General features: G+C 39.4%; 1 protein-coding gene across 4 annotated transcripts in view; it reads right to left on the minus strand.

The window, feature by feature from the left end:
* LOC125454066 (SWI/SNF-related matrix-associated actin-dependent regulator of chromatin subfamily A containing DEAD/H box 1-like) overlaps window positions 1–15,496 on the minus strand; it is a 100,271-nt gene that overhangs the window by 13,631 nt on the left and 71,144 nt on the right. For 3 of the 4 annotated variants that reach the window (XM_059649986.1, XM_059650030.1, XM_059650040.1), the window contains 8 exons: window positions 13,785–13,860; window positions 13,013–13,148; window positions 12,624–12,761; window positions 10,800–10,895; window positions 8,834–8,951; window positions 8,026–8,144; window positions 7,462–7,650; window positions 6,191–6,309 (listed from right to left, as the gene is read on the minus strand). In XM_059649986.1, the coding sequence (XP_059505969.1) occupies window positions 6,191–6,309; window positions 7,462–7,650; window positions 8,026–8,144; window positions 8,834–8,951; window positions 10,800–10,895; window positions 12,624–12,761; window positions 13,013–13,148; window positions 13,785–13,860 (991 nt within the window). Of the gene's footprint in view, window positions 1–207; window positions 1,814–6,190; window positions 6,310–7,461; window positions 7,651–8,025; window positions 8,145–8,833; window positions 8,952–10,799; window positions 10,896–12,623; window positions 12,762–13,012; window positions 13,149–13,784; window positions 13,861–15,496 lie in introns of all 4 variants that reach the window. The other variant, XR_009446525.1, reaches the window with a different exon arrangement.

Genomic DNA, 15,496 nt, shown 5'->3' on the forward strand with positions numbered 1-15,496 from the left:
TACAGTCACTTCTAAATATTTTAAAATTAAAATGCAAAATGTTCATAAAAACCAATCCCGTCCTTAATGATTTGAGCATTTCAATTCTCTAAGTTTAACTTAAACATTTAAAGCTGTTAGGAAAACAGACAAACATTGAATAGTGAAATATAAATACATTTTGAACAGAAATGATTAAATAACTAAAAAAAAGGTTAAGATAATTACTTTTAGAATGTTCAGGCTTCTTGCATAATCCAGACTTCCTGGACATTATTTCAACTTGGGCCACCTCAAAAAAATACATACCTTGAAAAGTTACAAGCACTTATTCAAAAGCAACTAGCTCCACTAATAAAACATTACTTCCAGAGACACCAAAAAAATCTGATTCAGGAAAAGCAAACCACATGGCAATAAGTAATAAGCACAATAAAATCCTCAGATAGAAACAGAAAAAGAAAGTGAAAAACATTTTAATATAATTCAATTGTTAATGATGCACTTAGATCCGGAGGTTATCCAGAATAAAAACACTAACAATAAAGTTCTAAGCAGGCTTTGGATTTTGAAGTTACTAAACAGAAAGCTCATGTTTGAGGAAAAATTCGCATTGAGATTCACAGAAGACAATTTCTAAAAGAATTCTGAAGCAAAACTCCTTTATTTTAAATATTCACTTACAGGATGTGGATATCACTGGCTGGCCAGGATTTTAATTGCCACTCCCTAGCTACTCTGGAGAAGGTGGTGGTGAGCCACCTCCTTGAACTGCTGCAGTCTGACCCACAATGCCCTTAGCAGGGCTGTTCCAGCATTTTGATTGAGCAACAGTGAAGGGACCAGCAATGTATTTCTAAGTCACAATGGGGAGGAGCTCTGAGGGGAACTTGTGGGTGGTGTTGTTCCCATGTATCTGCTGCCCTTGTCCTTCTAGATGGAAACGGTCATGGGTTTGCAAAGTGCTATCTAAGGATCTTTGGTGAATTTCTGAACTGCATCTTGTAAACAGTACACACTGCTGCTACTGAGCGTCAGTGGAGGGAATGATGCTTGTGGATGTGGTGACAGACAAGCAGGCTACTTTTTCCTGGATTATGTCAACTTTCTTGAGTGTTGCCGGAGTTGCACCCATCCAGGCAAGTGTGAAGTAGTCCATCACATTCCTGAATTGTGCCTGGTCGAGTGTGATCAGGCCCTATGGAGTCAGGAGGTGAGTTACTTGCCACAGTTTTCCTAGACTCTGACCTGCTCTCATAGCCACTGCATTTATGTGACAAGTCCAGTTGAATTTCTGGTTAATGGTAACCCCAAGGGTATTGATGGTGGGGGATTCAGTGATGGTAATGCCAAAGGACGGCGGATAGATGGTCTCTTATTGGAGATGTCATTGCCTGGTATTTGTCTGACACAAATGTTACTTGCCAGTTATCAACAAAAACCCAGATATTGTCCAGATCTTGCTCCATTTGAACAAGGGCTGCTTCAGTATCTGAGAAGTGAACAGTGCTGAACATTGCATAATCATCAGTGAACATCCCCACTTCTGACCTTATGATGGAGGGAAAGTCAATGGTGAAGCAGCTGAAGATGATTGGGTCTGGGACACTATCCTGTAGAATTCCTGGAGGGATGTCCTGGATTTGAGATGACTGACCTCCAACGATCACAACCATCTTCCTATGTGCCAGGTATGACTCTAGCCTGTGGAGACTTTGACTGTGATACTTACCGATTCCAGTTTTGTTAGGGCTCCTTGATGCCACACTCGGTCAGGGACTGTCATTCTCACCTCATCTCTGGAATTCAGCTTGTTTGTCCGTTTAAACCGAGGCTGTAATGCAGTCAGGAGTTGTTTAACAGCACTGATGATGATGATATTATCCATCACTTTATTTAATGATCGAGAGTAGACCAGTACAGCAGTAATTGGCTGGATTGGATTTGTCTGGTTTTTTGCGTGTACAGGACATACCTGGGCAATTTTCCACATTGCTGGGTAGATGCCAGTGTTGTAACTGCATTGTAACAGCGAGGCCGGAACACAGTAAGTTCCAGAGCGCAAGTCTTCGGTACGATTGCCGGAATAGTGTCAGATTTTGACAGTAGTCACAGGATCCAGTGCCTCCAACTGTTTCTTGTTATCATGCTGAGTGAATTGAATTGGCTCAGAACAGACCTATAATCCTCAGGACCACTGGAGGAGGCTGAAGATTGCTGCAAATGCTTCAGTCTTATTTTTGGCATTTGTAATTTGAATTCTATCGTTAAGGACAGGGATATTTGTAGAACCTTGGCTTCCTGTGAGTTGTTTAACTGTCCACCACCATTCACAAATCAGATGTGGCAGGTCTACAGAGCTTAGATCTGATCAATTAGCTCTATGCTGTTTGGCATGCAAGTAGTTCTGTTTTATGGATGTGAGTTTGCTCGCTTAGCTGGAAGGTTAGTTTTCAGACGTTTCGTCACCATTCTAGGTAACATCATCAGCGAGCCTCCGACAAAGCGCTGGTGTTATGTCCTGCTTTCTATTTATCTGGTTAGGTTTCCTTGGGTTGGTGATGTCATTCCCTGCGTTGGTGATGTCATTTCCTGTTATTTTTCTCACAGGATGGTAGATTGATTTGGAGCCAATGTGTTTTATTGATGGAGTTCCGGTTGGAATGCCATGCTTCTAGGAATTCTCATGCGTGCCTCTGTTTGGCTTGTCCCCGGATGGATGTGTTGTCCCAATCCAAGTGGTGTCCTTCCTCATCTGTGTGTAAGGATACGAGTGATAATGGGTCATGTCATTTTGTGGCTAGTTGATGTTCATGTAACCTGGTGGCTAGTTTTCTGCCTGTCTGTCACAGTTCTTGCAAGGTATTTTGTAGATGATGTTTGTTTTGCTTGTTGTCTGTATAGGGTCTTTTAAGTTCATTAGCTGCTGTTTTAGTGTGTTGGTGGGTTTGTGGGCTACCCTGATGCCAAGAGGTCCGAGTAGTCTGGCAGTCATTTCGGAAATGTCTTCGATGTAGGGGAGAGTGGTTATGGTTTCTGGGCCCGTTTTGTCTGTTTGTTTGGGTTTATTGCTGAGAAATCAGCGGACCGTGTTCATGGGGTACCCATGCTTTTTGAATACGCTGTATAGGTGATTTTCTTCTGCTCTGCGTAGTTCCTCTGTGCTGCAATGTGTGGTGGCTCGTTGGAATAATGTCCTAATGCAGCTTCGTTTGTGGGTGTTGGGATGGTTGCTCCTGTAGTTCAGTATTTGGTCCGTACGTGTTGTTTTCCTGTAGACGCTGGTTTGAAGTTCCCCATTGACTGTTCGCTCTACTGTGACATCTAGGAATGGCAGTTTGTTGTTTTCCTCCTCTTTTGTGAATGTTATGCCAGTAAAGGGTATTATTGATGGTCTTGAAGGTTTCCTCTAATTTGTTTTGTTTAGTGATGACAAAGGTGTCATCCACATGGCGGACCCAAAGTTTGGGTTGGATGATTGGCAGAGCTGTTTGTTCGAGTCTCTGCATTACTGCCTCTGCTAAGAACGCTGATATCGGGGATCCCATGGGTGTACCGTTGGTTTGTCTGTAGGTTTTGTTGAAAGTGAAGTGGGTGGTGAGGCATAGGTCCACTAGCTTGATGATGTTGTCCTTGCTGATGAGGTTGGTGGTGTCTGGTGTGTGTGTCTTCGGTTCTTCTAATAGTGTAGTCAGTGTTTCTTTGGCCAGGTTGATGTTTAATTCTCAAACTTTTTTTTTAAAAAAACTTCAAAAATCTGGAGAATTAAACAAGAGACTCTTCCAAAAAATGAAACCAGATGGATCCAACACACCACGCTTCTACGGACTACCAAAAATTCACAAACCAGACGCCCCCCTCAGGCCCATAGTGTCGCTATCTGGAACACCAACCTACACAGATTAGCCAAGGAACTACACCAAAGACTAAGACACCTAGTAGAAGACTCCAGCCACTCCATTTGCTCCACCCAAGAATTCCTGAACACCAAAGACACCAAGATAGAAGAGGATGAAATAATGGTCTCCTTTGACGTAACAGCCCTGTTCACATCCATCAACATCAACCTGGCCAAAGAAACACTGACTACACTATTAGAAGAACCGAATACACACACACACCAGACACCACCAACCTCATCAGCAAGGACAACATCAAGCTAGTGGGCCTATGCCTCACCACCCACTTCACTTGCAATAACAAAACCTACAGACAAACCAACGGTACACCCATGGGATCTCCGATATCAGGGTTCTTAGCAGAGGCAGTAATGCAGAGACTCGAACAAACAGCTCTGCCAATCATCCAACCCAAACTTTGGGTCCGCTACGTGGATGACACCTTTGTCATCACTAAACAAAACAAATTAGAGGAAACCTTCAAGACCATCAATAATACCCTTTACTGGCATAACATTCACAGAAGAGGAGGAAAACAACAACAAACTGCCATTCCTAGATGTCACAGTAGAGCGAACAGCCAATGGGGAACTTCAAACCAGCGTCTACAGGAAAACAACACATACGGACCAAATACTGAACTACAGGAGCAACCATCCCAACACCCACAAACGAAGCTGCGTTAGAACATTATTCCAACGAGCCACCACACACTGCAGCACAGAGGAACTACGCAGAGCAGAAGAAAATCACCTATACAGCGTATTCAAAAAGCATGGGTACCCTATGAACACAGTCCGCTGATTTCTCAGCAACAAACCCAAACAAACAGACAAAACGGGCCCAGAAACCATAACCACTCTCCCCTACATCGAAGACATTTCCGAAATGACTGCCAGACTACTCGGACCTCTTGGCATCAGGGTAGCCCACAAACCCACCAACACACTAAAACAGCAGCTAATGAACTTAAAAGACCCTATACAGACAACAAGCAAAACAAACATCATCTACAAAATACCTTGCAAGAACTGTGACAGACAGGCAGAAAACTAGCCACCAGGTTACATGAACATCAACTAGCCACAAAATGACATGACCCACTATCACTCGTATCCTTACACACAGATGAGGAAGGGCACCACTTTGATTGGGACAACACATCCATCCTAGGACAAGCCAAACAGAGACACGCACGAGAATTCCTAGAAGCATGGCATTCCAACCGGAACTCCATCAATAAAACACATTGGCTCCAAATCAATCTACCATCCTGTGAGAAAAATAACAGGAAATGACATCACCAACGCAGGAAATGACATCACCAACCCAAGGAAACCTAACCAGATAAATAGAAAGCGGGACATAACACCAGCGCTTTGTCGGAGGCTCACTGATGATGTTACCTAGAATGGTGACGAAACGTCTGAAAACTAACCTTCCAGCTAAGCGAGCAAACTCACATCCATAAAACAGAACTACTTGCATGCCAAACAGCATAAGACCTCAAACTGAGCTACAAATCTTCTCAGAACTCGCTAGTCCTGTTTTATATCCTGGGATAGTTTGAGGGAAATCTCTGGGCTAACAGATATTTTGGGACATTTATGAGCCTTTCCCTAGTTACACTAAGCTCTTCTGAATTACTGTTGATTCCATTCCTAGCCCAAAACAGAACAATCCAGCAAATGACAGTGCCTTCTGTAAAAAACAATTTGTTCTCTGCCTTGAAGCATCTTCCTTTAGGTTTTGAAAAGTCAAGACACATTGAGAAAAGGTTTTCAAAAAATTTGTAAACGTAGTATTGGTGTGTAAAAAGGTACTTCAGAAAAGAGAGACTGATGCTCAAAACATACAAGTTGAATCAACAAAAGTGGAAAACAGATCCGTTCCTAACAAGATGGTGCCAATAATACATCATAATCCATTTTGTTGAAATGAGTGGATGTATTAACCGTAGACATCACTGTTGCAAAGCACAGATGTCCTGAAGAAACTGCACAAATGGTTTTTTATGACAATGCCTTTATTTGGAGACTGTTAAGGAGGAGCTAAACTTATTAAATACAGAAAAGAATATATACCATTAGATTTAATTTTTAAACTTGTACACAAGAATCTTTTCTAATTCTCTGTTTTTTAAAACAACTAAAAATGTTTCCAACCTTCAGTCAATAATTTACAGCCACAACTGTGATCAGGTGTATGTTACATTTTCTGGGACTGACGAATAGGATGAGTCAATAAAATGCCCCTATTAGGTAAAATGTTGTTATATGCACACAATGAAGTGAAACATGCTTTAATTTTACCTGTCAGAAATTTGGGTTTTGCCGTCCAGCCGAAGATATCTGTGCTTATGGTGTTTCAAGAATACTTCTAGAATGTCCAACATCATAGTAAACTGGCTAAAGAGGACAACTCTAGAACCCTGAAAGCAATATCAAATTAGAGATGTTGACACAAAATTGAATTAGAACTGGAGCTTATTAATTTTATGACAGTATGCATGTCAGTACACACAGACACACACACAGACACACACACAGACACACACACAGACACACACACAGACACACACACAGACACACACACAGACACACACACAGACAGACACACAGACAGACACACAGACAGACACACAGACAGACACACAGACACACACACAGACAGACACACAGACAGACACACAGACAGACACACAGACAGACACACAGACAGACACACAGACAGACACACAGACACACACAGACACACACAGACACATTTACTTTCTTTACTAGCAGTATCCTATTCTGTTAACCATAATTAGTGTGGAGAGTTAAGCATTATGGTGTGCAAAAATTTTTTTATTTTTAAAATATCCAAACAAATTGTGTTCAAATAGATGTTATAGATTTAAAATAGCACTGTATAAAGATTTAATTAATGAACTAATATAAATAGAATACTAGAGACTAGAAATACAGCAGATAGTTTCCTGCGTTTAAAAGGGGCCGAAGGGGCAATTTTTTCCCCCCCCACACAGACAGTGTGCATGTATGGACTGAGCTGCCAGAGGAAATGGAGGAGGCTGGTACATTTACAACATTTACAAGGCATCTGGATGGGTACATGAATACGAAGGCTTGAGAGGGATATGGGTCTAATGTTAGTAAATGGGACTAGATTAATTTAGGATATCTGGTCGGTATGGACGAGTTGGACCAAAGGGTCTGTTCTCATGACGACCATCTCCATGACTATTACTAGCTAATCACGTGGAGTACTTTTTCTCCTCCACAGTCCGATTGTAAACTTTCTGTGCAGACCATTACCTTGTTCTATCCACGATATTCTTTTGTGATGAGGGCAGAAAGAGAGCTCCGACAATTTGTTTCCAAGCTTGGGGCATTCTTAACACAACTATTGAACGTGAGATGATGACAAACTCAGCAAAAATATTAACTGAATGCATGCTTTGTCCAGATTACACAAGATAAAAACACAGCAACAACGTCTATCCATATACTGTTTCAAGCTTATCTCCAGGTGGTTATCAACTAAAGTGAATAGGTTCTATTATAATTACTTGCAAAATTACCTCATCCTTTAGTTCTGCAAGTATATTCTCCAAAATTTGGAACTTTCCGGAATCCAAGAGCAACTCCATTTCTAACTGAAAGCTTCTTATACTGCTGTACTCTTGACACAAGTGGTGCAATTCAAAATCTGTCATTGCCTCCATGTCTTCAAAGATGAGATCAGGATTGGCATCTCTGTGAGTGGGCTCCTAAGGATGGATTGAATTAGCAGTAAAATGTTAATAGAAAGGTGGCTCACCTTCGGAATCTCAGTCATGTAACCTTCATAAACTCTCAAAGTACATCCTAGTTTTACCAGTTTGAATGACAATTGAACTCTGATCTTACTTTTAAAACTTGCCAAAGGAAGCGAATTTTAGTTTTAATTTTACCTTAAGATATTTAATTTGCCAATTTATAACAAAAAATGCTGCACAAGATCTACCCATTTCTGTAGAAAAACTTCATTCAAAATTTATCCTCTTAACTTTGCTAGTAGTAGTTATGGATTTATTTTAAAATCACAGAAACTATGAAGAATATTATAAAATTGTAGCAACTATGGCTGCCATCAGAAATCTTACCTTTTTCATCAGCTTGGCCATTTTCCTCAGCTTTTCCACAGTGTAATACTGCCTATGGAGTAGAGGGTGGTTGGCCATCTTTCGAAGTTGCATCATCACATTGCATAACTCATTCTTTTCTAAGATATAAACATAAAAACATAAAACTGTTCGCTCATTGTTTAGGTTAGCACGCTTCAAACAATCTACATTTTTGCTAACTTGGTTGAACAACTTTTTACCCTTACCTTTTTCAAGCTGATAAGTCTTATATTAAAACAAAGAAACTTTTTTTTATAGACTGCTTTGACTGTTCTATATTATTGGAGTTATGTGGCACATTCCTTCAAGTTGTGATCTTACAGAATGATGCAAGTGATGTTGCTTAAAACCATCCACGTACAATGATCTTGAAGGTACATCATTCCAAAGTACTCTGTTCCTTACTGCATTCATCAATAAAGTGCTAGCTACATGCAATAGATGCCAAGAATATGGATACAAACTTCCATATCTCACCTAAGATAGCATTTAACTTTTAATTGTAGAAAGTCTTGCGACTACGGCTATACAAGAGTCTTTGATAAAAATCCATAACGAGCAAATGAAGTTGAGTTTAAAATAAATTCTTCATCTATTTGCCAAGAAGAATTGTGCTTCATGATGAACACACATCATTTTAGTCTAAGTGGGAAGACTTTTTAAAACCTTTTAACCAAAGGACCATATGTCAGAAGTACAACCCAAAAAATGAAGAATATGGCTAAACTGCACTTAATTAGGATGAACATACAACATAAAATTATTCATCAATGGGTATAGAATGTACCATTACTGTTGATCGATCTCTTCAACTTCTTGTAGAGAGCAGCGTATGCCTGTTCTTGTTTATCAGACATTGAACATATCTCTACGCGGTCTTGTTTGGGTGGAAGCTGTTGTAAGACCTAAACAACAAATTTGTATACTTGAATGATGAGGGAAGAAGTTGCAAAACAAGAAAATAGGAATGGGAAAACAACACTGATATCTCACAGATATCTGGAATCTCTTCTTCCCAAATTTAGAGTTCACACCAACTGTATTTGTACTTAGCATACGTGCTTTCCAAGCAAAAATAACATTTTGCTAAAATAAAATGCCCTGTGTAATTTGTGATGTGGTTTAGTACAGGTATCCAAGCTTGCGTGTTTTGCAGGCTACAGACATTTAGTTGAATACACAAAACTATAATCTCATTAATATCTACAGATCCTGAATTTTGCTTAAGAATATACCTACTGATGGAACAGTATTTCTAAACTTTCAAATCTACACAATTCCGAAAGGACAACTTGTCCAAAAAAAAAGTGCAACTATGTTTTGAGGGTGAAAGGTTTGTGCAAAAGGTCTACAATCAAATACCGAGTCAAGAACTATTACCAGTAGCAAATGCACTTGTGTCATCAGCAACAAAATGCAATTTGACTGAAAACATATAGTCATTGCTGTTGCATTTCCATTGACAACAGATTTTCTATGTAAGGTTTCACTTCCCTCGAAGGCATTCAAAACTTGTAGCAGCTTGCATTCTGGGTTCTACAACTGGTTCTGACTTGACGAGGAGCTGGAAACATCTGTTACATTTGGCTGCTGATCTTTATTAAGGAACCTCTGCTGTTAACTTTTGAACAGCATACTTCAGATATGAACAACTTGAAAGCCTTTACCAATAGCCTCATGGATTTGTTGCACGAAGCTTTTGCCCCCTTGACTGACAAGAACGTAAAATCAAAAGGAAAAACCAAAAAAGGGCGCTGGCAGCTGAAAAAGGTTTTAAATATATACAGACAAAATAGGTTGTTAACTCATTTGTTTGCTTCTGGCCAGGGGAACATAAACACAAATGACAGAAAAATGTTCTGTAAAATGAACTATTTCCTCTGGCAAAACAGATGCTTTGCACTGTAACATATGTTACTCAATTAGGTGATGCACCAAAAGGTAACATTTACCTTTCATTGCCCGAATAAAAATTGATATTCAAGTGACAATGGCCCAAAAGATTCAGAACCAAACTGCATTGCTCTCACAAGTGCAAAATAGATGTGAGAACTCATAATAAAACAGGAATGTTAGAAATCCTGAGGTCAGGCTGTGGATAGTGATAGAGTTCATGGTTCAGGCTGCAATTCTTCCATCAGAGTTCTTACCTTTGGTTCTGAACTAAGTTCAAGAGGTGCCAGTCCTACTCCAGCATTTCAGTGGGGTTGGGGGAGCAGGAATTAATTGAATATCTCGTTGGTGGGAGTTGACAGTCATTGTAATTTTGCTATTTATGGAAGTTTGCTGTGCAAAAATTAGTTAGCAGAATTCTTACATTACAGTCACTACATTTTAAAATACTTTCTCTGGTTGCAAAGCACTGAGATGTACAGGGGTCATGAAACATGCTATATCAATGCAAATGGCCACCTTTTTTGCACTAATGCTAGGTCATTGATCTGCAAAATTAACTTTTTCTCAGTGCTGATGTTGTTTGGTTTCTTCATTGTTGAGAATTTTCAAAGCATTTTCAACTTTTCTTTTAAAAGAACTCGAGTGATTTAAAACAGCCCCATGCAGGACAGCACAACCGCAAAAATATTCAGCATTAAAGGGTAATGCAATCACTATACACAATGCACTAACAACATTCTGCAATATGCAAAATGTGCGCCAAAAGGCTTTTAAAAAAAACAGAAGCATTGTTCAGATAAAATTTGGGAAGTCAGATATTAGTCATGACACCAGACTGCAAGTAGAACTGCATTTACCTCACTCTTTACTCTTCTCAGGATAAATGGCTTCATGATCTTTTTGGCATGAACAATTCTCCCTTTTTCAAAACTACTTTGCTGTTCCAAGATTTTCTACAAAGAAACAAGACAAACTATAGGATAAATACATCAAGAAAATAGAACAGTAGCTGTGTCAATGTATTCATCGAGTCAAACATATCGGCACTTGAATCAAAGGCCAGAACTAAATACGAAAAACTGTATAAGAAAATAAATAAGTAAGAGTTATAAAAGACCATCTGTAACTGAAAGTGAATAAAAACAATATTTTTAACTCACTGTTGAAACCATTAACTAGGCTTGCTAGTATATACACAGCTCTGAATAGGTTAAATTTTGTTTTTCAGTAGCAATAATCCCACACAAAATGAGTGCAGCTACTGTTTCCAACAAAAACAGAAAATGCTGAAGAAGCACAGCAGGTGTGGAGAGAGAAACAGTGTTAATGTTGAGTCCAAAGACGACTTCACAACCGAAAGAGCTGCAAATTATGGTTTTTGTGCTGTTGGTAGAGAGGGAAGGAGTGACAGGGAAAGATCGTGAGAGCAAAAAGGAATAAAAAAGGGCCGATGATGGTTGGAAAGGATGATCTGACATGTAAAATAGGTCAGGCAAAGAGAAAATAGGTCAGTTCTGCTGACAGCAAAGCCAACAAGACACACAGACAGGGAAGCAGGATTTGTAATCAAACTGGAGAACGAAGCTCATGCTCTGAAGTTATTGGGCTCAGGGTGATCCTTTGAATGAAAGGCTGGTGGGGTGGAAAGTGAAAATAAGGGAAGCCTTATCATTGTGCTGAAAGTGAGGAAGAGAGAAGTGAGGGCAGAGTGTGGGAAATGAGTCAGACATGGCTGAGGGGCCCGCTGGCAACCATGGTTGGAGGAATCCTTGGTTAATGAAGAACATATTAGAGGTACTCCTGTGTAAAATAATCTCATTGGTACAGATGTTAGAGACAGAGAAATTGGGAGAATGGAACTGAGCAGGACGGGAGGAAGTGTGGGTAAGGTCACGATGGAAGTTGTTGGGTTTACAGCGGATATAGGTGAGGAGCCTACCCCTAGAATTAGAAACAGTGAAATCAGAGGAAGGGGAAGAGGCAGAAATGGACCAAGTGTTAATGAGAGAATAAAGGAAATTGAAGCAAAATTGCTATTTTTTTTTCTAATTATGGGCAATTGCAGGAACCAGCACCAATGACATTACTGATCCATCAGTGAAGGAGTTGTGGGAGACATCGTAGAAATAACTTAAGACACATTGCTGGGTAAGATCTGAAGCATTTCAGGTACACTTTAAAACAACTAACTTCATAAAGATTACACAAGTGCAAGTATTCTGAAATTTCAGTGTAGGTTTCTTTATTTGGAAACAGAGTCTTCACTGAATGCCGGAGTGGAACATTTTACAGGCCTGAAGCAGAAAACTCATCTGTTACCAAAGAAACTACTATTTCCACTTCTAACAGAAAAGTGCCAGTTTGTACTTATATTAATGTTGGAACAATACTGACTGAATCACCTCCACCAACAGTTTACAATTCATCCGTAATAACGGCAAATTTGCTGAGTTTACTTTGACGTGCGTGATACTACTAACAAAGTACCAGCCTCAAAATGATGCAGATTTTCATTAGGTTTCTAAAATAAGTTGTTTTCAAACAGCAAACATAAACAGAGATAGAAACTCTGAACTCTGTCATTGAATTGCTCTAACCAACAAATGCCTTTGCCTTATTTTAAAAATAATTCAATTGTACACCCATCAACACAGCTATTCTTTAAAACATTTAGTGCTTACTGTTTTGGATGAAAACATTCTGCGAATCTCACTGGTACTACTGCTGAACATGTTTGGCATAACAAAATTCAACAGAGACATCAATTCTAGGAGATTATTCTGCAGTGGAGTCCCAGTCAACAGCAAGCGATGTTCAGCCTGTTAATTAAAACAAACAGATCATAACATCAAACTTCTACAGATTACTCTCCACTCTTAAAAGTATGCTTATTCAATACATTCACATACTGAAAAAACTGTTACAAGAAATGAAACTGTTCTATGGCAGTAAATATTTAGAATTAGAACAGTACTGGACTAATAGAAAACAATGTGCAATGAGCTGTGTTAGACTAACAAATAAAACAAGAGTCTGTAGATTTAACAGTCCTTAATGTTTTCAAGCTTACATTAAATGTCATAAGATGCTGATATCGAATGGAACTCATATTTTTCAGCATGTGTCCTTCATCAAAAACTGCGTAATGGAGCTTTAAACGTCGAAAGAGACTGCGGTCATCTGCATTACTTATTGAGCAGCTGTACCTGTTGAGTGAAGCAACAAACGGATTGCATAACTTTGCTGTGAGTTTAAAGTGACAAACTATTCAATAGTGATTTTTAGGATTTCAAAATTCCTTCAAGAATGATTCTGATTGAGTTTTTTTAAACCAAAACTCGCCCAGATCTTTTCAACAATTAGCAGAAACTGGACAAAATGGGATTGAGACTTCATATCAGCATAAGAATCCAATAAATTTTTCTGCTACAGTACCAATATTTGGAACAGTTAAGAAGTAATTAGAATATAGATATGAAATCAAAACTTCAATTTATCAATGAATTTGCAGTGAATGCGGAGTATTTTAATGTTGTAGGGTTGCGACACCACTTGAGGGAGCACCAATCCAGGAGTTTTATATGAGCTTGAGCAATGGTAGTGATATTCTGTACTCCCTCTTGTGGCAAACAGTAAGTGCAACAGGAAAATGTTCAACATTGCATACTTGTTTTAAAAAGTGTGTGCACATAAACATTTTGTTTTTCTATGTCCATCTGCAAACACTTGCACACACCAAACTTCAATGTCCACATATATAACCATGGGCTTGAGGTTTTCTGCATTATTCAATCACAAATGTCTGTTGAAATGTTGCTTACAACAGAAATTCTGTAACTTACGTAGTCACGACTACATTGAAATCCACAAACTTGTGAAGTATATCGGATCTTAGGACTTTCCGGTCTTCTAAAGATCCTAAATAGCAAAAGCATCAAATCCATAATTACTTTAAAAAGGGAGTAATTGGTGCTTTCCCTAATGAAATTAAACAGTTAAGCGTTGCATTAACATGGGGATTAATATTGTACATGTATCTGTCATAATATTTGATTCCATTTGTCAGCAACAATAAGACAAAGAGATACTGGAGCAGAATTAGGCCCTTTGACCCACTGGATTTACTTCACCACTACATCATAGCTGATGTGTTTCCCAACACCATTCTCCTGCCATTGCCCCGAGGCTCTTAATTGCCTTACTAATCAAGAACCTACCTATCTTTGCCTTAAATACACTCAATTACTTGAACTGCACAGATCAACTATCCTCTGGCTGAAGATTAAAGTTCTAAAAGGTCATCCTTTCACTGAGGCTGTCCTACTGAGTCTCTCCTACTAGTAGAAACATCTTCTCCACGTCCACTCTATCCAGGCCTCTCAATATTGTTATGTTTCATTCAGATCCCCCTTCATTCTTTTAAACTCAGAGTACAGCTCCAGAGTCCATAACTGCGCAAATACGACAAACGTTTATCCCTCGAGCCTTTCCTGTAAACCACCTCTGGACCTTTTCCAATGTGGCACATCGTTCCTTAGATACCAGCCCTAAAACGACTCAATATTCCAAACACGGCCTGACAGTTTGTTACTGCTTTTTTAGTCCACCCCTCTTGAAATGAACGCCTACATTGCATTTGGCTTCCTAACCACCAACTCAACATGCATGCGTACTTTAAGAGAATCATGAACTAAAATTCCCAAGTCCTCTTGTGCTTTAGACTTCAGAAGTCATTCGCTTTTTAGAAAATAGTCTACATCTCTGTTCTTCCTTCCAAAGTGCATAACCTTACATTCTCCAAAATCTTTTCCATTTGCAACTTCTTTGTTCACTTGCCCAGCATGTTCAAGTCCTTGTGCAGTGTTCTGCTTCCCCAACACTGCCTATCCATCCACTTATCTGTACATCATCTGGAAATTTAGCAACAATGTCTTCAGGTTTTTTTTCAAAATCCAGATCGTTAACGAATCTTGTGAATAGTTGTGGTCCCAACATGGGTCTCTGCAGAACTTCTCTGGTCACCAGCAGCCAGCATGAAAAAGACACCTTTATCACCATTGTCAGCCTTCTGTCAGTCAGCCAATTCTCCATCCATGCCAGTATCTTACACCTAACATCACAGGCTCTTACTTTACTTAACAGGTCCTGTGCAGCATCTTGTTAGTGGTCTTGTGGAAATCCAAACACACCACGTCAACCAGCACTCCTTTATCTAACTTGTTACCTCCTCAAAAGAATTCTAAAAGATTTGTCAGACATGACTTCCCCTTGACGAAGCTGTGTTGACTTCATCCTAACGTACCATGCACTTCCAATACTTCAAAGTCTCATCCTTAATAACAGGACTCCAAAATCTCATCAATAACAGAGGTCAAGCTAACTGGCTGATATGTTCCTGTCTTCCAACTCTCTCCCTTCTTAAACAGGTGTTATATGAGCATTTTCCAGGTCTCTGGGACTCTTGACTCTACTGATTCCTGAAAGATTGCTACCAATGACTCTACAATCTCCTCAGCTATCTCCTTCAGAGCTTTGCAATTTAGTCCATCCAATC

This window comes from Stegostoma tigrinum, chromosome 1 (genome assembly GCF_030684315.1).
Source record: "Stegostoma tigrinum isolate sSteTig4 chromosome 1, sSteTig4.hap1, whole genome shotgun sequence".
In the NCBI taxonomy this organism is placed as follows: Eukaryota; Metazoa; Chordata; class Chondrichthyes; order Orectolobiformes; family Stegostomatidae; genus Stegostoma; species Stegostoma tigrinum.